This window comes from Eupeodes corollae, chromosome 1, assembly GCF_945859685.1.
Source record: "Eupeodes corollae chromosome 1, idEupCoro1.1, whole genome shotgun sequence".
In the NCBI taxonomy this organism is placed as follows: domain Eukaryota; kingdom Metazoa; phylum Arthropoda; class Insecta; order Diptera; family Syrphidae; genus Eupeodes; species Eupeodes corollae.
In genome coordinates, this window is record NC_079147.1 from 181,892,270 (window position 1) to 181,916,332 (window position 24,063).

Consider the following 24,063-nt stretch of genomic DNA (forward strand, 5'->3'; position numbering starts at 1 on the left):
CTTTTTTTGTTTCCACGAAGGACAATGAAATTGCATACACACATGAGTATTTTTCTACGTATATGGCGAACACACGTCAAAAGCTAAATTTTTCCCAAAGAAGACAAAATCTTTATTTTCTTTTAACTGTTTTATTTGAAATGTGACGTTAACTCTTATCCCTAAGTCCATTTTCATTTAATACAGGAGTGGAAAGTTTAGAATGAAGACGAGCTACGACGATGACGACGATAGAAGAATTTAGATTAACAAATAAAAACAACACGACGAGGACGCGACGCGACGCGACGCGACTAAGGATGACAACAACAAAAAAAAGTACAAAATCTTGAAATGTGAAGTCAAGTGATTAAATTTATTGTCTCTGGATGAGACATAGGATACACCCATCGTCAAAGCTGTCACCATCGTCGTTGTCTTCTTCATCGTTTTCTCTAGGACAAAGACAACAAAAAAAGGACTTTAGTCAATTGAAGTGAAATTAAATTTTAGGTAGATATATAAGTGTACCATCATCAGCGAACACACTTTGGAGTTTAGAGTATATCTTAATGCCGAGGACCTTTTCTATCATCTTTTAGTCTACTTCGTAGGGCTTTAATACCATACCATACCATACCACTGACTGAGTGACTGACTGACTGTGATTGTATTTCTAATTGAGTTTTGAACAAAAGTTTATGTTTCAAAGTTCTAGTTCTAGATGTTCCTTTTAGTCGCGTGAATGGATTTGCGAAGAAGAGGACAATTCTTATGTATAGGAGAAACGTGATCTGATTTATTATAAATTAATAAAACCACCAAACTTACGAGAAGAAAGGAACAACATGATGACACGACGATGTCGTGAAGGTGGACTGTTGAGATGATATTTAGTTATAAAGACAAACATAAAATACCAAGCAATGTATTTAGATAAACACTTTGAATATATTGGACTTGTCTCTGTCTATAAGCTTGTTCACAGGCTGCACCCTGGTTTATTTAGCACAGACAAAGGTTCCAAAATGACTCAAGGCTTTTTACCTCACAAGAACTAGGTAGTCTTTCTTTTACCTGCTTTACAATTACGTCTGACTAAGTGCTTAGATAGAAAATAAACTTCTTAAAGATTATTGGTATAACACCGTCCATTGAAGGTTTCGCAAAACAGTCTATAGGTGTCAAATAGCAGTTTCGAAGGTGTGAATTGGCATTACTGAGATGCCTAACAACAAAAATTGGGAATTGGGTGCTCAAAATCTCAACTCGGCTAGAGGTTATGTGGAATAAAGCACCATCCTGTCCAAACCAGAGGTCATCCAAATCCATTTCTTCAGTTTTAATAAACGAAAGTCTGTTAAAGATTCATGTTACTTTTGATATTCCTACCGTGAAATCCGCTTATTATTGTCCAGAAGGCAATGTTTCCACAGAGATTTACAATCTAAAGAACGTTGCGATTGGCCGCAACGAGATCTCAAGCTAATTGTAGATGACTAATTGATGTTCCTGAATTGAGTCTCACATTCTTGGTTACAGCAGTTACAGTTATATCTCTGCATACCGTATAAAGAATGGCGGGGACAATGAGCGTCATCCACAAGAATCTGTGGCACTTCATTTCGACCAAAATTTCTTTTCAAAAGCACTCAGCACTCATTTTAGAAATCAATTTTCAATATTTCCCGTACACTACAAGGAAGTGTCCTACGACCAACTTTGTACCTTTTATATACAAAAGTCGTAGACTTTACTTTTTCTTGATGATACTGTAATATTGTTGTCAGATAGATCCATTGCAAAGGATACGCAAAAATTGCACACAAAAATATAAATAAAGTTAAAATTTCTACAAAAAGTAAGGAATATTACTCCAATACCTTGAATAATTTAAGATGCAAAGCTTCAATGGAAACAGCACATCAAAAGGAAAAACGCTACACTTGAAGTACAGAAGAATTACCCAGTACTGGGAACGAAATTCGGACATCCAGAACAAACTCAAAGCCAAGCTCTTGGTACGATAATAAATACCCTCTGATCAACATCGTTAACTTAAATTTAAAAAGATTAAGGAAGTGGTTAAGGAATAAGCTGTAACTTGTAGTGACTGTAACGTCATACCAACCACAAAATTTTAGATTGTTTTAAATGTTCTAAACAATGTTCGGAGATTAGGAAGAACCAAGCCTCCTGAGCTGATTATGTAAAACCTATGTTAACTTTTACACGATTGGTCCCAACCTACTCGGTAACGATTCTTACTGAGTGTCTATTAAATATTTCAATCGATAACACAAAATATTTCCTCAAGTTTTTAGTTCCGCTAAGATATAATACTGACTTTCTTTCTGTGAACCTCTTAATTCGCCACCGTATAATCAAAAGTTGTAACGAACCCACTTGGGTGAAAACCTCTCCTTTAATTACTACCATTACAACCTCCGGCTAAAGGCTCCCGCGGCTGATCCCGGCAGCAGAAGGAGAGGGTGTCCAGTGCATCGTAGCTTGGCATGCTTGCATATGCGCGAATTAGCTCGCCGAAAGGGGGGGGGGTGTTCTTGCTACCGCAGCACTGGACGGGGTTAACGAAAATTAAAGTGTGGATTTGGTGCTGTTAAATTGTGAAGAAGTAATGGAAGAGAGTATCATTTGGACTCCGGGGTCTTCTCCAAAGCTTCAAACTGCTTTTCAACTCGTTTCCCAAGCAACGAGGACATTGGGGCGTATTGGTTTTGTCTCATACACACATCCAAAACAGAAGAAAGCTCTCTGCTATTCAGGGCATTTAACAAACGCATGACCCTTACTCTTACAATTCTAACACGTGTAATTGCGACAGTACCTCTCTGTTTACGGATGGAATGCCTCGAGCTCTGGAGAAAATGCCTCTTCCTCCCCATCTTCGACAACCAACTCAGAAACTGCGCTTCTTCGTGTCGGTGGAACAGCTCCAGTTCTTTGTCTCAGAGCTCCGACTTAATGGTCAAGGAGATATTTTTCGCCCTTCCGTCAGACCTGAACTATAGGCATCAGAGTACGAGTGTTGTACGTTATGAGCAACATTCCCATCTGCCTTCTGACGTTTGTCTTCAGCATCTCAATGATCTTCAGATTAGATTAGAAATCCTTAGCACGCTGTTGAACAGCATAGAAGTTATCGAAGGACTCGTTTTGACCATATACATGTCGTACAGCTTCCTTGACAGCTCGGAGTGTGATTCCAAGTTCTGGAACTGCTCGATGAGGGCATTCCTGAGCGTCAGCCATGGAACTTCCAGATGACCCTTCAGGTAAACCCAGAACCATGTTTCCGATTGCCCAGTAACAAAGTGGTGGAAATTTAGGACTATTTCGTCCCAAGAAGCTTTGTTGCCGGACTTCATTCCCTCCAGTCTGAACAAAAACTCGTCCACCGTCATTTTCTTGGGGTCGAATTTCAACCCCCACTTGTGGAAATTGTGGTAGCGGGTGTTTGCAGATCGGGGTGTTTCTTGGATCTGGACGCTCGGTTCGTTTAACGTAAGGTCACTTAAACATCGCAGGCATTCATCCATATTGGAATTGTCCGCTGCTGCAAGGTAAAAGGACTTTCGACATTTGACACTTGATAACGGTCATAATGTTGAAGCTTAATACGGTCACCATGATTGTTTAACTTACAGAAAACTTTAATAAGATACATTGCAGGGTGATGAAACAATCAAAATATACTTATTTTATAAGTATGATTTCTCCGAAAAAGAAACGAATTTTACAGTAAACTTCACTCACAAAATATAGCTTTCGAAATTTGTGCATTATGAAAAAAAATTCTGTTATTAAATTCAATTCAATTTGAATGGAAAAATGATACGCAAACAATTTATTACCCCATACAATTTTCAAAAACCACGTAAAAAAGTTTCTTAAAAAAAGGAAATTAGTGATACAAATTTAAAAACAATAATAACTAATAATTAAAATTTACATAGAGTACATTTTAAAAACCCATAACATTTTATGACTGTTGCTTGTAACATGGCATCACTAACTAATTACCATACAAAAAGGCAAACCTAATTAAAATTTCAACAACTAGATGTGTATGTATCTTCAACACATACAAATACAAAAACTCAATCTACTTTAAAATCGCTAAAGCTATTAGTTGATTTTCTAAATTGAAGCGATCTGTGGAAGGATAAACCCCAACACCATTTAGTTAAAAAAAATATACCTAATAAAAAATAATATTTTCCTGTTGATCTAAAATATTTTGAAAACATGTTCAACATGATATTCGTCTAACTAAAAATTCATAAACACGGGTGATTCATTCAGTTACTATACCTAAAGGAGGAAGGAAGATATCCTTTAACTTGCGCTAAAGACACATCAGTCTCGCCCTTAAAGGTGCCTACATAACATTTTCATGGCTAATAAATCAAAGTTTTTCGTCCGTTTTATACTTTTACACGAACTTCTATACCAACAGTAAAAATATAAAAACTACTTACAATTACCCTATGATTATATCCCTACAACCCCATTCCATTTCATACTTAACAAGCAATTTTTTTTCGAATACAAACATCCATTTTTATCTGTGTGTGTGACTGTGTTTTGAGTATTTTCGAAAACACAAAACGGAACCTCGTTGATATGATGTCTGGTATGGATAATTTTGAATTTTAGAAGTACACCTTCTGTATAATTTGGCTCAAAACGAAACGAAACAGGTGCTAGAGTACTAATTTACAACTCCAATTTAAAAATTAACAAAAAAAAATGGAAGGAAAATAAAGGATGTTTGAAGGATAAGAGGTATAGAACAAAAGAGTACCAGTGCAGTGCCCACACAAACACTAATTATCTTCTATTCAAATTTTCTCTCTGTCGGTCTCACTCGCACTGGCAGCGAGCGACGCGGCATTCACAATTTTTGTTTTTCCCACCAAAAACATCAGGAAAAAGGCGCTGAATGGCGCAGCGGGTGGCGATGGCGGCAGCAGACAATTTGTAGCGCATAGAAAACAAAAAGAAAAAAGCAACACAAACTCCAGGAGGCAACTACAATTATCCTTACGAAAATTTTCATTTGCAAAACTAATGCTTTGGGATACATTTAAACATAGAAAATGTATATATATATGTTTGTATGTATTTAAGTGAATCCATTAATATGTATGTGTGTGTAGTGTACAGAAAGGTAAAACTTCATATTTAGGACTTTTGCTTGTAATTAAAAGTGAATTTGGATGGAAAACTCTCTTCTCACAACACTTCCGCCATACCTATACCTACACCTATACCTGAACCAACCAACTACTATACTAAATTTTCACGTACCTAGACTAATTTTTATGAACCGGATGAGCGTCCCGGTAGAATACACCTTAACTGTAACTATATACTACGAATTAGTATAGAATTAACAAACTAAAACAAAACAAAAAAAAAAGAGAACTAAAACTGCTACTTTGTTTATTAGAAAAGTAGAGTTAAGTACATATGTATAAGTACTCTTAAGGGTAGGTAGGTTAGTATATATGGATGTCTGAATTATTACTTAACTACTTAGTTAAGCTCAATGCACGTGAGAAAATTACAAAAACAAAAACAAAAAAATGAATTAGAAATTATGTAGATACGTACATTACAGAACTAGATACGTATGTAGGTATAAGAAGAATATAGAAACTTACCTTCATAAACTGTTAAAGTTGCATCAGCTGATACAGCATCACCGACACCATTTTCAGCTACACACTCATAAGGTGCATCATCACGTCCAGCACGTACAGGTTCAATTCTTAATATTGATACGCCACCAGTTTCAATTACTGTATAACGACTTTGGGTTCCTGTGGGCAAATTTAGAGAGAGAGAAATTTAGTTGTTAGAGTTAAATATCAAAATTAATGGAGAAATTAAAACCTGAATTTATTGTATATTAATGAAAGAATCTTAAATTGTTGGAATTCTTTAGGTGTTCTTCGAAGTTACACAGAACTTTGCGTAGTAACCATGGAGTGATGATTATTGCGTTGGGATGTCATGGAAGACACTTTGGGTCCAAACTCTGCCTATGCCATCTACAGTTTATTTTTTTTTTCACGGGTAGGTTAGGTTAGGTTAAAGTGGCTGTCAAAGATGGCCCATTGTGATACCACATGAATCTTGAGGCTTCCTCCTAAGTTTAATGGAACCAGAATGAGTCCCTTACGAAACGTGAGGCTGATTATGCTAATATGATTTAGATCGCTTCGATCGTTAAAGAAGAACTCTCCTAGATAATTCTTGCGTTTTTAAACTAGAGCAGGGCATGTCCAGAGAAGGTGAAGAACTGGTTCCTACTCTTCCTCGTCCGTACAGCTTCTGCAAAAGTCATTTGAGAATACACCTGGCTTCGTGTGCCGTGGTGTGCTTTCCTATTAGACAGTGTTCAGTTATGACACCTACTATCGAGCTTATATGTGATCTAATTAGAGATATCAAGCACCTTGATCGCTTTAAATCTAGAGTTGGCCAGAAGTTTTTTGTGACCTGACAAGTGGTGATGTTGTTGCAGCTGGTGTTTGTCTTCTTTATAGCGTTTTGCATTAGTAACAGTTTACAAGTAGCGATTGGTATACCAGCATTTGTCAAATGTGGTAGGATGGGCTGCACTGTACCGTTCCTGGCGAGTTCACCGGCATTACATATATATGGCCCGGCATCCAGCAAAGGTGAATATTACACTGTCGTGAAATCTCTATTAGAGACGATCTACAGTCATGGACTGTTATAGAATTTTTAGAGACAGAGTCCATTTGATAACGACTATCTGAGGAGATACGGATACCAGATGCTGATATCACGTTTTCTTTAAGCCAGGATAAGACTTTCACGGGTACTACCTCTTGCGAGAAATTATTGACAAATCCTACATGAGTAATTCTTGTCATGAAAATTGCTTTCTCAAATTGGCCATTCGGATTCGTATCTTCCATCCCTGATAACAGTACTCGCACGCATTAATGATTGAGAGTTGTAAGGCACTAGACCCTCTTACTCAACGGACTGTTGCGCCACCTAATTTATTAATTTTAAGTTACTATTTTGGTGGTCAAATAAACTATTACAATTTTTGATCGACAATATTGTTATATTTTGGAATATAACAATTAAATTGTCATATTGACTATCGAAGTTGTGGGTTGTCAGAAATTCAAATTTTCGAATGGAAATTGATCTATTGACTGGTAGTCACAATTTCAAAATAAATATGGCAGTTTGGCCAAATTTGAAGTTGACTAACGACGTTTGAAATAGAATAACTTTTTTTTTCCCGCGCACTTAAACCGATTTCAATAACTAATGGATGATTGTTTTCACTATTTTTCGTTTTGGCAACAAAAGTTTTGTTAAAAGTAAACGAATTCATAATTATTTAATTTTATGATCCAAATGCGTGCTCTGTTAAGAAATTTTATAGCGAGCTTTTTCTATTTTTTGGTCAGTTTAATCGACCATCGGAGGCGGCTGACTAAATCTCGCACTACAATTACAATATTGGACATTAACCAACAAACACATTTACGCGAACTGAGGAAAATATTGCTGTTTTAGGTATCAGCCAGTCTTAGGGATGACCGTTAATTATCGAAAGAGCAATTGTTCTTCTGTTACTTAAGTGCGTGGAAAATTTTTTCGAAGAATTTAAGTGTGAAGCCTTTCAAAGAAAGACGTTGTCACATGCCATACAGTCTCTAGACTATTTTTTGGGGTATAAGGGTTTAGGCCTTTAGCGACAAGCCCGCTCCAAATTTGGAGACTTGACGCTTGAAGCCAAAATTGGAGCATTTATTCGTAAGATACTGGTCGAAATTGCTATAAATAGTATTCCAACAACATTGAACTAGCTGGATGGACCAATTGAAGCACAGCCCCTGCCAATATTTGCATGAAAGAATCTTCAAGCAATCCGTTAGTACTATCGATTCAAATAAAGATTCCATCCATTTTTTTGATTTGTATATAACTTTTTTTTTTATTTCCAAAAGCTCTCAAAAATCAGTCGTTCTTATATCAACACTTTTGTGTGTATCATCTATGAATTTGAATATCATTAACGATTTTTAACCTTTGTTTTGAAAAAATGCTTTAATTAGAATTATGCATTTTTAGGAGAGGTTCTTTGTTTGAATTCTATAAATGTACGGTTTATGGCTGAAAAAGCAATGATATATGTATTTTTCTAAGTGATAAAGGCTACTGAAATTTCAAGACAGGAATTCAGGTTTATTCAAAATATGTAGTCAAGTCTTCTGAGGTAGTTGATTTACTTAAGAACAAGTATTAACAATTTTATAATATAAGCTCTGTCAAACGCAAGAAATTCAGCTTAGTTTAAGGAAATATTACGGTTTTTTCAGAATTTGAATATCTCAAACCAAGCGGCAGACTGCTTAAACTTTATAAAATACTGGTAAATGGTAAAGGGATTAAACGTTTTATTATCAATATTATAAAATTTTACCAAAGTTTTTAAAATAAAATACACTTGCGAAAGCTTTCTAAAAAAATGTAATTTAAAACACTGATCTATATTTTTTAGAGTCGACTGTGTTTCAGAATTTGGACAAATTGAAACTACAAGTACGGACACAGCCCTACTGAATCGAAGGAGCTCTGCTCCGTCTTGTGCCATGACGTCCCGATTGTACAGAAGTCGCCTATAAACAATTCGTTGTCTGACGTGGTAGATTAGCAAAATTACCAACCTATCCCGTATCAGACCACATCTATCTAAAAAGAGGAATGCCTCTGGTGGAATGGCGGTCAAGCGTGCACTATCAAAATACCCTATCGTTCGGATAGAACTCCCCGAAAATTAAATTGTTGCTCGAAGACACAGCTCTTGCAATGTGACCTCGAACGAGTTTTGATTCGAGTCCCGTTGTTCAGGACTTCATTGGAATAGTAATGCACGAAACAAGATTTGACTGTTCGATATAAGCCGGTACAGCGTCGTAAACACTGCCGCTCGAACACACGAAACGGGAAGCGGCAACGTTTAACCACACAGGACAGTTTCCAGTCGTCGCAATATCGCTGTATATTGTCGAAATTACGCTGCAAGAGAATTCTTACTTAAGGTGGCGCTACAGTCCTGTGTGAACTAGGGCTGAGGTTATTAGAGAATTCTAATAACTTCAAAATTTTGGGCCGTTCTGTAAGTTGTAGATCGTTGGTGTACGCAATTGCCTTTATACGAGTACCTATCAGATCGCTGGTGTAAATGCTGAAGAGAATCGGAAAATTTGCTGCTTCCCATTGAAAACCATCGTTAATTTGAAATATTGTGGTAAAAATAATAAATATAAATATAATTTCTTAAAGAATGGTCCGTGTCGATAGCAAAATTGATTGGAATTTAAATTTTGTGCTTTGTTCAAGCAGGAGTTTCTTCTTATGGATTGTTTAAACATATGAAAAGGACCAATAAAATAATAGACTCAGTTAACTAAGTATAAATAAATAGAAAAAAATATTTGAAGTACCAAAACGATCACAAATCCATCCTTTTAGAAAGTCAAATTAAGTTTTGACACAGAATATTTAAAAATATATCAAAACTTTTTCAAATCCTTTTCCTACGAATTCAAACAATTTAAGGCTTTAACATTTTTGTATGTTCAGGATATAGGAAACTTACCAGAAACTTTTTTGCCATTTTTACGCCAAACAATCGATGGTGGTGGATCGCCTCTAGCTGCACAATAAAAACTCGCTACACCTCCGACACGAACACCTTGATTTAATGGCTTCTTGATGATTTCCGGCGGATCTGTTCAGAAAAAATACAAAAAACAAAAGTCAAAGTTAGTTTAATTAGTTTCAAATAGTTGTGGAAAAATAAAATCTCTTTTTTTCTCTTGTGGTTGTTTTCGATGTGGAGTACGCGCGATGATATGGTGCACCAGAATAATATACATATGTAGAGAAGACCACACTGATGTAAAAGTCCTTACAGTACGAATATAGAAAAAAGTTGTTGTGGTTTGCAAAATATGTAGTTGATTCAAACTACCCAAGAGACCAAAAATACAATAGCAACAAAAACAAGTAAAATATCATATCTCAATTCAGAATATAAATCATATAGAAAAAGGACATTTTTTGGTGTTGTCATCTGGGGAGCAAAACAATGCGGGAAATGTTAGAATTATTATTATACAAAACTGAACAAAACAAAATACACTCACACACATTGTTGGATATACTCGTAATGATGTCCTTGAAAAAGAGTTATGGGAATTTGTGTAGTTTGTTTGAATATACATAGAATACCCAACACGATGACAATGTTTGGTGTGTGTTTTGTGGTATATTGTTATCAGATGACACATTTCGGAATTCAGATTTAAGAACTCACAACTACGCAACGCGACGAAGAGTTAAGCTATCTATTCCTTTGAGTTAAGACCATCCAGGAAGACGAAATTGTCGTAGGTGTGTGACAGATAGGTCCCAAGTGAGATGATGTCAGTATGGGTAGGTATATTATATTCATCAGAAAAGGTATACCTATCAACTTGTGTATACCTTTACACAATATATAATGAAAGGATATATAGATGAATAATATAATGAAAGTTCGCGTTGAGGGAATTAATTTTGAGGTGGAGGAGGGTTTATTTCATGTCACTTAAGGGAGGTTTCCTTTGCGTAGAAAATAAAATATTTTTTTTTTCTTGACACATACAATTTGTGTTTCAATTCTTTTAGAATTTGAAAAAAAATGAGGTGAGAGGCGAAAAATTCAAAATTTATGAAGGAAGGGTATTTTTGTTTGTGTTGTGAAGAAGAAAAATATTGTAACTTTTATTTTATCACTATTTTTTAATTTTGAACAAACTGCTTTAAGAGTTTGATGAAACTTTGAATACCGAAGGATATAACAACATCAGAAAAGACAGACAATTTGAATTTTTTAGATTTCTATGATTTGTATCTGTTGGTATGGCTTGTTTTTAGAGCTATACGATGTATTGAACATTAGCGCAGAACGGCTAAAAGCCTCTTTCATAGTATTTCCGATGTTTTGCTCAAGGGTAAACTGATGTGATGATGATTTCTTAAAGCGTGAGAATTGCGATTGTTAGAGGGGAGCAATGTACCTAGCTATTTGATTAGACCATAGTCCATACAAACAACGGTTAGAAAGGTTGAGGAAACAAACGTTACTACGACATTCGTGTGACGTTATTTGTGTTAATAAATGTATTGTGACCATTTTTTTTTATATTTAGCGAACACTATACCTTTAATATGCCAGATACAGTGTGAGCATTAGGAAAAGAGGGAAGGGTTAAATAGGAGGTGTACATTGATTTTGAATTCCTGAGCATTGCAATGATAGGGAAAGATAGAGCGTGGCAAGGCATTCCACATTCGCGGAGTACGACTAAAAAATGAATCTCTCTACTTCAAAGTACGGCCGAAGTTGGGCTCAAGGATAAATTGGTTGGCATTCCTTAAAGCACGGATATTACAGTTAAATTGTTTAAGGGGAGGAATGGTACTGGCTATTTCTTTAGAGCATGTTCGAGTGTCATAATAGTGTTGACGATGTTAATGTCCTCAATCATTTCAAAAGACCTTCTTTGAGTACTGTAAAAAAGGTTTAAATAAGTTACTGGAGCCCAGAGATGAGAGTTATATTCAAGTTTCGGACGTGTACAGGTTTTTTTTAGATTGTAGCCAGATCAGACGGATAGAAACAATTCTTGCATCTTCTCAAAACATATAGACATTTTGCGGCATTTTTGGCGACATTGCGTACATGATCGCTCGACAAAAGTTGGTTCCTGATGCACATTCCGAGGATGTCAAGATTTGTAGTTTCGTTGATGCAAGTGCCAGTCATGGATAGTGGGAAATGAGGGTATATCTTGCTTTAACGATACAAAATGTGTTGGATTAGAAGTAGCAGACAGGAGGTCATTTATAAAAGTAGGAAAAAGGGTCGGAGATAAAACGGAGCCATGGGGCACACCAACATTTATTGTATGGACTTCAGACTTGAATCCATCCAAAACAACTTGTATTGAACGGTTCGAAAGAAGATTTCTAATCCAATGAAGAAGAGATTCGTCAATACCAAAAGCACTCATTTTAGATAAAAGAGCAAGGTGCCAAACTTTATCAAATGAATTTGATATATCAAGTGCAATAATCTTACTTTCTCTAAAACGATGTAAAGATTTGTTCCACTGCTACTGAAGCCATATTGCCAGTCATTAAGAAGCTTCCGTTTCTCAAGATATTTCTTAAGCTGATAGTTAATCTGTGTTTTCATGACTTTAGAAAGGTAGGACGTTGAGGCTTTTGGTCTATAATTTGTGGGGAAGAAGATTCGACTTTTTTTGGGATTGGATAAACAAATACAGTTTTCCAACTTCTCGGAACGAGCCCAGAAAATAGGATAGATGGAAAAGCTTATGCAGTGGTTTTGCTGGCGTTGAAGAACACTCTTCAGAATAATAGCGGGGATACCATTCGTTCCAGCAGCTTTATTAATGTTGAGATCTTTAAAAGCTCTCGCCACAGTACGAGTACGAAAACAGATTGTACTCATAGAATAATTTACGCGTTCAAGAACTGGAGGAGCTATGATACTAACTAGTATCAATCATTTTTAAGTCTCTTTTTTGAACACTTTACTATCGTTAATATGTTTTTGGAGTTGTATTTAAGTTTTGGAGTTATACTCAACTTTTGGAAGTACAGATATTATGTAAATTTTGTCTAGATAACAAATAGAGAAACATTTCTTTCATCGTCTCAGAAAATCCAAAGATTCTGCAGCATTTCTTGCGAAGACACATCCGTCACGTATGTCATCGTTCTACAAATGAAGTAATTGCTTATGTAGCTAGTTAAATATGTTGTTAAATAGTGGTGCTTTGTCTTGAAATTATTTGCTTATATTCTTGTTTTATAGTAAGTTGATGAAAAAGGTTTCTTAGAGAGAACCTTTTATAACCATTAGGTGGTGTATTTTAAAAAAATGGCCATTGTTTAGTTCAAATAAATAAATAGAGAAAACAATTGTAAACAAACGTTTAAATTAAACAAAGGGTATTGGTATTATTTAAGACTCAGTAGACCAAACTTAAATATTTTCCTATGTTTCAAATAATCAAACATACAACTTCTTACAAAAGCAGCCGATGATTCTTGTATTGAATAATTTATTGATTATTATATTGTGTCATTCAATGTTTGATGAATATTTCTATGTAAAGAGAATTGTGTATAGTAACACAATCTATTACATTTGAAACAAATCCTCAGATCTGTTTAGCGTTTAGATTGATATATCCAATAAACAAATATACATATTGCACATAATCCACACCGCCATTTTTGAGTGACACCTGTCAATTTCTCAAAAAATAATCCAACATTTCGATTTATGTTTTTACCCGATTGAGTTACAACATTCAATTTTAAATAAACATAAATTGTGTGAGATAAAAATAAAACATCGAACATAAGCACTTCTTGCAAACAAAGACTCAAGAAGTAAAAAGTAGATGTATCTATGTAAAGACAATATCACTTTAAAAAGAAATGAAAATATAAATTTGTTTGGTTTTGTTTCAAATTCTATGAATTTCAAATCCTTGAAGTTGATACTAGAACTTATGTCACCTATTTAATCCTCTTTGAGGAATTTTAATAAATTTATTGAACTTTTCCTTCCTTATATGTTTGTCATTGTCATCCTTAGTTCCATCGTCATAGATATGCAACCAAAAGTTAAAATCAAGTCATTCAACTCTACAAACTTACTGCAAAGTCTTCTATACACACCATCAGGATAAAGGTTTCTAGGTATCCATTTTCTGTCATACATATAGACAGATACACGTTTAAGTTCAGCGAGGGAGGTTAAAGGGAAGTTAGTAAAATTGAGGGATTTCACGGTCTCTCTGGTGCACCATAACTCCTTATAAATTATTATACTCTATACTTTAGTATACTTCAATAACACAGTGCGACTATAATCTCAATTACGTGACAGATGTCAAAATGCAAATGCAATACCTAAGCGCTTTTTACTTGTAGTGGGCGCACTGCATTGCCAGCATTCTCATAACATACACACACATGTTTAAATATACAGAGATTTGCATTTTATATAATTTTTTTATATAAAATTATTTTTTTTGTCGATTTGGTTGGTATTCCTGTAAACAACTTACGTGTCAAATATTGAATATATGGAAAATCCGAAAAATTTGCATCTGGAACATACAGGAACGATGTATAGATTGATTTTGATTTTATTTTTATTAGTTATATAGAATTGTATTTTTTTATATATTTTTTATGTTAAAATAGATTTTTTGTAATATTAGATTTATATATTTTAAATTGAAGCACAACACGAATTTTAATTAAATATAAACAGTTTGTTTTTGACATGGATTTTTTTTTTTTTTTTTTTTGGTGAATGTGAATTAGGGAAAAGTTATATATTGAAGATATTTGTTTTCATGTTTTTATACATAAATTAGTTGATGTTTGCTTGCTTGAATTTAATTGTATTTAAATTTTGATTTGAAATAAAAAATAGGTACTATCTGTAAAAATAAAAATATAATTTGATTAAACAAAAACTTTTTACCATTTGAGTTAAAATGCACAATATTTGAAAAATAATATCATACTTTGCAAAAAAAAAATTGCGCTTCCTGATATAAGCATACAAATATATATAAAAAAGTTGATGTCAGCAAGCACTTATTGGAACTTGAAATAGTGCTTAAAAGTGGTAGGTAAGTAAAAAGTGAAAAAACTCTTCAGAGCTTTAGGAGCACGAAGGATTTCATTATCAATTTTTAGGAAATTACATTAAGCTTAAAAATTGTGTTGCTTTTTTTCCAGTATCAGGTTTTTGACACGTATCCTTGACCTCCGCCAATTATTCTTTTTTTAATGGTAAATCTTATTGTGGCCATATCTGGAGAAGAAGTTATGGTTAAAATAATTCCATTTACGGAAATACTAATTTAGTGAAAATCAACAGCAGTTCTACCAATATCAACTGTCTTTGGAATCAATTTGTCAATTCTATTACAAACTTGAGTATCTGCTCTTAAGATACCAATAATTCGAGTTTTCCAAAGGTACTGAGACATTTACTTTGTCAAAATGTGGTGGATGGAAAGTAACTTTAACGTTTTCAAAAAAGTGAAGTTATGACCCATTTCTACATCAAAGAACACTTGAATCCGATGTACAACAACCATTGTAATTTGGTTAAGAAGAGGAACTGATAGAGCTCGCTACAGAAAACTGAGAACAATAGTCTGGATCACATTATCTTCAAATCCTGTAGCATAGAGAAGAAACGCAAATAAGGTGGTTCACAGTGGTGGAATATGAAGCCAATCAAATTATCGAAAAGTATTGGTGGTTGGGTTTGTGAATCATTCAACATGGAGAGAATGACTACAAATTCTTGGTTAGCACTATAGTGGAAAGGAACTTGACTGGGCAAATTAAGAGATATCTACCAAGTTTAAAAGACTCAGAGCGTATGAATATTAAAGGATCATCTGGAATATTTAAAAATACATACAAAGGAAAATTCGAAGCTAAGCAATAAGTCTGTCGTTATGTCTCTAAAGATTGTAAATGGAAGAGAATGCCAACCAGATTGCTAGGAGAAACTTGGTTTTGTTTGTGGCTATCAATCAAATCAAACTTTAAAACTAGCTTTTTGTAGCTGACGAAATTCATGTAGTAGTTTTTTTTCCAAAAAGAATTGTGATCTATTATCCCAGTCTTTAATATTAAGTATTTATTAGCACTATTTCAAAGAATTTTCAAAAAAAAAAAAATCAGTAGTGGTAAAAACTTTCATAAGGCTAATAACTAATGAGATTTTCCAAAAGATAAGTTAGAAAACAAAATGATTCAAACTAAGTATATCTAGAAGTCAAAGATTTGAAGTTTGAAAAACCAATGATTGAATGTTTGGCACAATTATTGCTGTAGTCTTATAATAAAAAAATAATATTTAACTGACATAAAACTGAGGGAGATGATATTGATCCGTCAATAATTCCAACCATAAAACAAAACTGCTAACACTTTCTATGAGGCTTTGAGAGTTAGGAGGGAGTGTCTATATGAACGGAGTAGTAAGGTGACCACACTTTAGAACTACATTCAAGTATAGGTTTTGGAAATAAAACAAAGAGAAGCTTAAGACCGTAAGGTCTTATCACACCATTCCTTAAATATTAACAAGTCTTCTTGCAAAAGTAAACCGTCCAAAGTTGAGTTTATACTTTCGGAAAGCTTAATGTCATCAGATCAGTATTAATAAGGACGAACGAATTTTTCATGATCGAAACCAAGTCATTAATAAAAAAAAATATGGGACCCAAATGGCTTTTCTGAGGGACGTCAAAATTTAGAAAAAATTATTCTCATTAATTAATTCTCATTAAATTAATTTAATACAACATTATTAATCTTTTTTTTATTTAAAATGTGATGCGATCAAATTTAAGAAGTTTTTCTTAAAACTTTGATTGCTTAGGTTTAAAATAAGATTATTGTGACATAACTTGTCAAAGGCTTTTCAAAAATCAGTAAATACACAACCGACTTGTTCACGTTTTTTAAATACATCTAAACAAAGGTACGTTAAGTTAAAAAAATTAGTTTAGAGGATCTAGAAGAGGAACCAAAAATAGGCAGCTTAAAACATTACTTAGTGGACAAATGTTCAACCAATATATGTTTGTTTACTTTTGAGGAATACCACAGTTTCGGTACTTCAGGTGCAAAGGTTTTTTCAGATTTAAGAACTCATTTAGAAAAAAAAAATTAGGCTCTGACATAAGAAGACACGAAGGATAGAAGGATCTATTAACAAGGACTTTAGTCAACTAATTACTATAAGTTAAAACATTGATTGCATGATTCCTTACTCCGAGTGGAACGATATCTTTTCTGTATGTATTCAAAAAACTACGTCAAATTTACAGAACGCATACAAAATATTTCTTTGAATCAACTTTCACGTTTTCAAAATAGTCTAAGATAAAAATTAATTAGCAAATGCATTTCAACTTATATTAATTGTATTACATAATCCTATTTTAATTTAAACAAAAAAACCTCACTTTATTATATACACTTCTAAAATATTTGTCTTCCTAAGTAACCAATACACATCTACAAACACACATATAACCTTACAAAGAAGTCAATTTTCTATAAACTGGTAGTATAATATGACAACAGAAAAATTCCGAAGCATATTTTGACATGTTTCAAATTCCAAATTATAGTTTTGGTATTTTTTTCTACACATATACACAAAATTGAAAATTCTATAATACACACATACAAACGTTCATCATATATGTAATTATTTCCAAAATTATTGTAAGTGAGAAGTATGGGTATTGGGTGTGTGTAGTTATTTTATGCCCTGCAACATCTGTCCCCCTAGGAATTGCCTCTGAACGGCACGTGTCAATTCTATCGGAAGTCAAATATCGAGACTAAATTGATTGATGAATAGCCTTCCATTATAATGCGTTCATGTTCTGTTCATAGTGTTGGTTTATAACAACTTTCCCAGGACATTATAAATATAGGCAGCTGGGGGAAGGATATTTAACCTCTCTCTATAACTATAGTGTCCTTTCATTCAATTTAAACTTTGATGGTTCTATCTCTCTCACTAAATATTTTCTTCTTTCTCACTCGTTATTTTAACAAAAACAACAACCAAAAGCCATCATACATACTTCCTGCCATGCAATTAAAATGCCAAAATCCTATTAATTTATTCATTAGTCTTTGCTCAGTTAACATAGGTCAGTTGTACACGCGTTCTCGTCCATCCTCACAAATCGTCCTTTTTCCCATCAAAACTCCATATCCACCCACCAACCCCTACCTCCTCGAAATTATAATAGACACTCTTACTACGATTTTCAATTGCTTCCAATTTTATTTTATTTTGTTTTTCAAGCCCACCCGCTGACTCTTTCGATGGGCATTCTCATTATCCGGATTATTAGTTTTTGAAATTCAAATTAAATTAATTTATCCTGAAGCTTTATTTGTTCGAAAGTTTGTAGGTATACCTATGTGAGTGTTTAAGGCGAAAGGATTTTCTCTAATTTTAGAGCATTTATCATATTTTATTATAATTTATTGAAGAATTATCCCACAGATGATTAGCTAGTTTTTGCGGTCGGTCGCTCGCTGTAACAGCGACGACGGCGCGACGGTGGTCCTGTGCCTCGGTCAAGTCCTATGATATCTCTAATGTTAAACATTCAAAGGTTAAAATGATGAATGATCATAAGCGCCTTAATGTACCTTAAATTATATAGGAGGTCTCCGCCAAGGATCACACTTCTTTCTATATACCTAAATAGTGTGCCTATAACGTAGAAAATGTGGAACCCGAAGGAGGCATGGACTAGACTTTTTGTTTTCTCTCTTACATTCTTTTGTTTGTATATTTATTATTCGCATATTTCGCGAGGGGAAGAAGGAGCAACAACAGATGTATAAAGGAGGACCAAAATGAAAAGAAGATATTTTTTCTTTCGTTTATTTTATCCGCGGTTTTGATTAATGTCCTTATTTTCTACCATTAAATTCACACGAAGGATAATATTTATTTTTATTTGCTCGTTAACTAAATATTATATATGTACCTTTCTACTTTTTTGTCAAAAGGGTGTGTTGGTATGTAGAGGACAGAGGCCAGAGGAGGAGAAAAAAAAGCTCATTTTTGTTTGCTTTTTCTCCAAACGACTGCCCAGTGTCCTGAAATTACTTCCTAATTTTGATTAATGACCAAAACAGTTGTTGTTTGTTAAAAATTGTTCTGTTTTTTCCTTTTTTTGAAAATAAAATAAAAAAAAAAATGGTTGGAGGAATAAATTTGGTGAAAAAAGTGCCTGGAATACCTGATGATGCCTGTTGATTAACAATTTATTTTTATATACATATAAATGAAATGTTTTTTTATTTTTAAGTGCGTCGCATGGCAAAATAAGGACCCGAGACGTGTCTTGAATTTTTTAAAAAAGTTTTTTTTTTTTTTTTGAGGATGGGTAGGTACTTTTTTTAATTTAATTTTTGTTTAAGTAGGGAATTAATCGCTATTTTTGTGTGCGAGAAACAACAAGTGGAGAAACGAAGGAGAGTGAGAAGAAAATTTATAATTTCTGAACTTTTATCCTTGAATTTTGTGAAATGAAATATTAAAAAAGTATAAAATGAATAGCATACCTACGTTTGAAGTTCAATACCAAACATTCTGGATGGAAAGGAATTTTAAATATCATCATCATAGGTATTAAATTATGTGCAATTGTAGCGTTAACATTTGTTTAATTAAAAAATATAAAAACCTTTTGTTTATATTTTCTTTTTACAGGAAACATTATTGTATTGTGCTTAACTTTAAGAATTTTTTTTAATTTGATAATTTTTGTTGAAAAATATTTTGGAGATAAAAGGATGCAAGTTAGATTAATGTTGGCATAACTTGAAGGTTCCTTAATAAAAAAATAGTGGTTCAATTTTATGTTTGTAAAATTGAAACGAAAGTGATGTAGTTTCGGAATAAACCAAAAATAAAATATTTTTTTTCTAAAACTACAAGCCCAACATTTTCGATTAAAATTTTGATTGCAAGTTCTTAACAATTTCTGCATATTATTTTTACGAAAATTATTCAAAATTTGTATGTTAGTTTAAAATACAGTTCAGTTTTGTACAAAAAAGAATATCGGTTCATGCAATTGAAAGCTCTAGTTGAGGATTGGTGTATTTTGGAATTTGTCATCATTAAATAAAAAAAAAATGAATTTTTCATTTATTTTTTGCTTTTTTTAATTTTTGGACTAATTTGAATGCATTTTTCTTTAAAAATATGAAAACCGTACGTAAATCTTCTAAAAAAACTGAAAGGTCGACAAAAATTTTATGGTATCAATGCGATTGTGAAAATTTTTGAATCAGTATGTTTTTTACCAAATTTAAAATTCGTTCATTAGGTTAGGTTAGGTTATAGTGGCTGTCCAAGATGGAACGGACACACTTAGGCCAATTTAATGGCCCATTGTGATACCACATGAATCTTGAGGCTTCCTCCTAAGCTCAATGGAACCAGTTAAAGTCTCTTACGAAACGTGAGAGGCTGATTATCCCGATATGATTTAGATCGTTTAGATCGTTAAAGAAGAATTCTCCTAGGTAATTCTTGCGTTTTCGAGCTAGAGCAGGGCATGTGCAGAGAAGATGAAGAACCGTTTCTTCCTCTTCCTCGTCCATACAGCTTCTGCAAAAGTCATTTGAGAATACGCCTAGTCTCATGGCATGGCGTGCTTTCCTATTAGACAGTGTCCGGTTATGACACCTATTATCGAGCTTATATGCGATCTGCTTAGAGAGAGCAAGCACCTTGAACGTTTTAAATCCAGTGTTGGCCAGATGTTTTTTGTGGCTTGACACGTGGTGATGTTGGTCCACCTGGTGCCTGCCCTCCTCACAGCGTCTTGCATTAGTAGCAGTTTACAAGTAGCGATTGGTATGCAAGTACTTGCCAAACGTGGTAGGATGGGTTGTACTGTACCGTTCCTGGCGAGTTCATCTGCCTTACAGTTACCTGGAATGTCTCTATGGCCCGGCACCCAGCAAAGGTCAATATTAAACTGTTGCGCCATCTCCATTAGAGATGATCGACAGTTATGGACTGTTATAGAATTTAGAGAGACTGAGTCCAGAGATTTGATAGCGGCCTGGCTGTCGGAGAAAATACGGATATCAGATGTTGATATCACGTTTTCTTTGAGCCAAGACAAGACTTCCTTAATCGCCAAAAGTTCCGCCTGGAACACGCTACAATGATTGGGAAGGCGGAATGAGAGACTTCATTTCAGTCGTTCAGAGTACACACCACCACCAACCTCTTCTTTGGTCTTTGAGCCATCTGTGTAAAAGTGGATTGTTCTTTAGGTAACGACTCAACTTTAGCATATGCATCTTTTTTATGTTTATTTCTTTATCTTTTGAATACTTGTGTCAAAATCGTGCACATAGGTTGACTTTGTGAGAGTTTCCAGGAAACCAACGAACAATGAAATGCCTTCAAACCCGCTCCACAGCCAGAAAATTACAGCCCAAATTTCACAAAATATCAACCCTTTTAATTACTTACTTTAACAAAAAATATCTCGGGATACCACCTGAAGAAAATGCAACTTGTTAATGACGACATATGCAAGTGGTGCAACGATGACTAAGTCCAAGAGGACACTACTCACTTCCTATACCACTGACCAGCATTGTGCCACACAACATACAAATTCGTTGAAAAATACTTCTTAAGTAATTTTGAAGAACTGGAGGAATTTGCAGGGAAGCATCTAAAATGCTGGAAAATAACAACACATGTAGAATCATAGGTTATACACACTCACTTTTCAAGGAAGTTATACAACTGTCAGGGGATTGCAAAAGATTCAAGTTGATCTACTTGTGGCGTTAGTTATTCCTTTCTGTCCTAATTACAAAGAGTCAGAATTGAATAAACAAACATTCTTAGTTTTACAAAAACTTTTCACTTTTTTTAAAGTATTTTTTGACTTAAAAAGCTATTTTAAAATTGAAGAAACAAAAGAAAAGTTTTGAAAAACTGAAACATATAAATAAAAACATTTGAAAATATTTCATTAGTTTAAAATGTTACTGACATTTAGTAACGTGTCTAAATTCTCTATTAACTTATATCAATCAGCTTTAATTGTTACACAAATTATATTTCTGAAATTTTTTAATTCAATTACAAACAATGTAAACCTCAAAATCTCAAAGAATTTCAATCCCCCTTATGTCTAAGAAGATCATCCTTTGTACACTTAAAACAAACAAAATATCATATGCGGCAGCGACAACCTAGTTACATAGCTATACTTATGTATGTAATGCATACTTCAAAATACTTCCGTCATATTAAGTGGAACATTATTATTATTATTACAAATTGTCTTCAATGTAAAATTATATCATCTACATATATAGCTACCGAATTAATTTACCGAAAAAAAGAAAAGAAAATTCTTCCCCTATATTATTTCATCAGATCAAAAGTCAAGTGTATAGCCACTCAGCACATAAGCTAACATATACATTATTCCTTCGAAATGAAACCAATATTCATTCTATATAGAATTTCTTACCACCAATCCTTATAACCTGCCTCCCTTCTATCTCTCCTTATCCCGGTCTTTGTCTCTACTTGAAAACTTTCATTTTTAAACGTAGAAAATTCCGACTAAATATCTTATTTATTCACAAATTTGGGGGAAATGAGGGAGTTTAAGAGGACGTATCAAGCAAGATACTGGATACATCTCATCTGCCCATGATCTCATCAGCCCACTACCTACCGCTTTCTGCCTTTTAACAGAAGAACTTATGAAATGCATTATATTACTTATAAGAACCAAAACTGTCTCATGTTACACAAAATACACATGTATATGTAAAATATACATAGACATACGATATTTGGGATTGTTTAATACCCGCCTTTTACTCCTTTTTCTTCTTTTTGATATTACAAGACTATAGAAAGATAGGTATCTATAGAAAAGCTTGGAGTTTGTGCTAAGTCATCATCATCATCATCTTTGTCATTTCCTCATCGTGTTGTCTCGTCATCATTTTTGTGTTGAAATATAAGATGGAAAAACATTCTATGTCATCATTCATTCAAGTTTTAACCCTCAACCTCCATCTACCTGCCTACCTTTTACCTTCTACTACTACTACTACTACCTACTTTCTTCCATAAGAATCCTTGATCCATTTTGCTACTCATCTAGGAACATTATTTAGTTTGATATCCTTTTTGTTTATATATGTTCTTTTCTCTCTTAAGAGAGAGAGGAAGAGAGGGGTGTCCTTTCAATCGCTCAGCTCAGTGATGTTTTTTTTTTTCTTGATGTCGAATCGAACAAAGAAAATGAGGATCTGTGAGTCTTTTATGATAAAAGGACGAACAAAATATCGACAAAAGAAGATGAATAATGCTGATGGTGACAGGTAGACAAGACTCCATACACAAGAAAAAAGGGTAAAAGCAAATCAAAATTACCATCATTCACGAAGAGACTATGCAAACAGAGGTTATTTGTTTTTTTCCTTCGCCATTCTTCCTTGCATTTCTTCAAAGCTCCATCTTGAAAAGTAGTCGTCGTCGTCGCGTCCCGTCGTAGCTAGTTTTTCCATCAATCGCGCTTCAGTTTATTTACTGAAGTAAGAATATAGATAAGAAGATTTTTCTGCACCCAAAAGAAAAGAAAAACAAGCGGCATCTTCATCTGCATCCATTGTTAAACGACAGAAAATAACATTGACAGTAAAAATAAAAAAGCTGCATCTCTCTTTACTTCCTTTCCATCTAACAAGGATGCTCCCCAAAAGTCCATAAGGACGACAAAAATTTTAAAAAACAAGCTCATCGTGCTCTCGGATTTCACAGAGCTGATATCGAAAGAAATTAGGACTTAAGAAATTTCTTTTTCGTTTTATTTTTGAAATAAAATATCAAACTGAATTAAGGAATGAATAATATCCTGATGATTGAGTAAAAATGCTAATATCCTTCAAAAATTGATATGCGTATTTCTATATCTATATCTTTTTTCTAAGAGCCTTAAAAAGATACGACTTTTTTTTCTCAAAACAACCCATCACACAATGAACTTGTCTACACGAAATCACAAAAATAAGGTACATTTTAGTTTATTTTCCGTTTGTGTGATTGACAGGAGAGAGCGGATGTTAATTAGGAAGCTTTTGTGTAACAGCACACATCACACACGCAGCAGAAGGTACAAATGTACAAATGATGCTTTGTCTAATTAGGATTTTTGTATGAATGACAGTATTATGTCATGTTGATATGGTTACCATCATACAGCCTCCAGAAGACATCTTCTCACATATGAAAGTAACGGAAGATGAAATGAAAGATAGAAATTT

The 24,063-nt window shown here is 33.8% G+C and overlaps 1 protein-coding gene across 9 annotated transcripts in view; it reads right to left on the reverse strand.

Annotated features, from left to right (window-relative positions):
• The window catches only part of LOC129943354 (tyrosine-protein phosphatase Lar), a 421,011-nt gene that overhangs the window by 235,366 nt on the left and 161,582 nt on the right, over positions 1-24,063 (reverse strand). For 8 of the 9 annotated variants that reach the window (XM_056052721.1, XM_056052724.1, XM_056052717.1 and 5 more), the window contains 3 exons: positions 14,223-14,264; positions 9,665-9,796; positions 5,670-5,828 (listed from right to left, as the gene is read on the reverse strand). In XM_056052721.1, coding sequence (XP_055908696.1) covers positions 5,670-5,828; positions 9,665-9,796; positions 14,223-14,264 — 333 coding nt within the window. The remainder of the gene's footprint in view (positions 1-5,669; positions 5,829-9,664; positions 9,797-14,222; positions 14,265-24,063) is intronic. The other variant, XM_056052723.1, reaches the window with a different exon arrangement.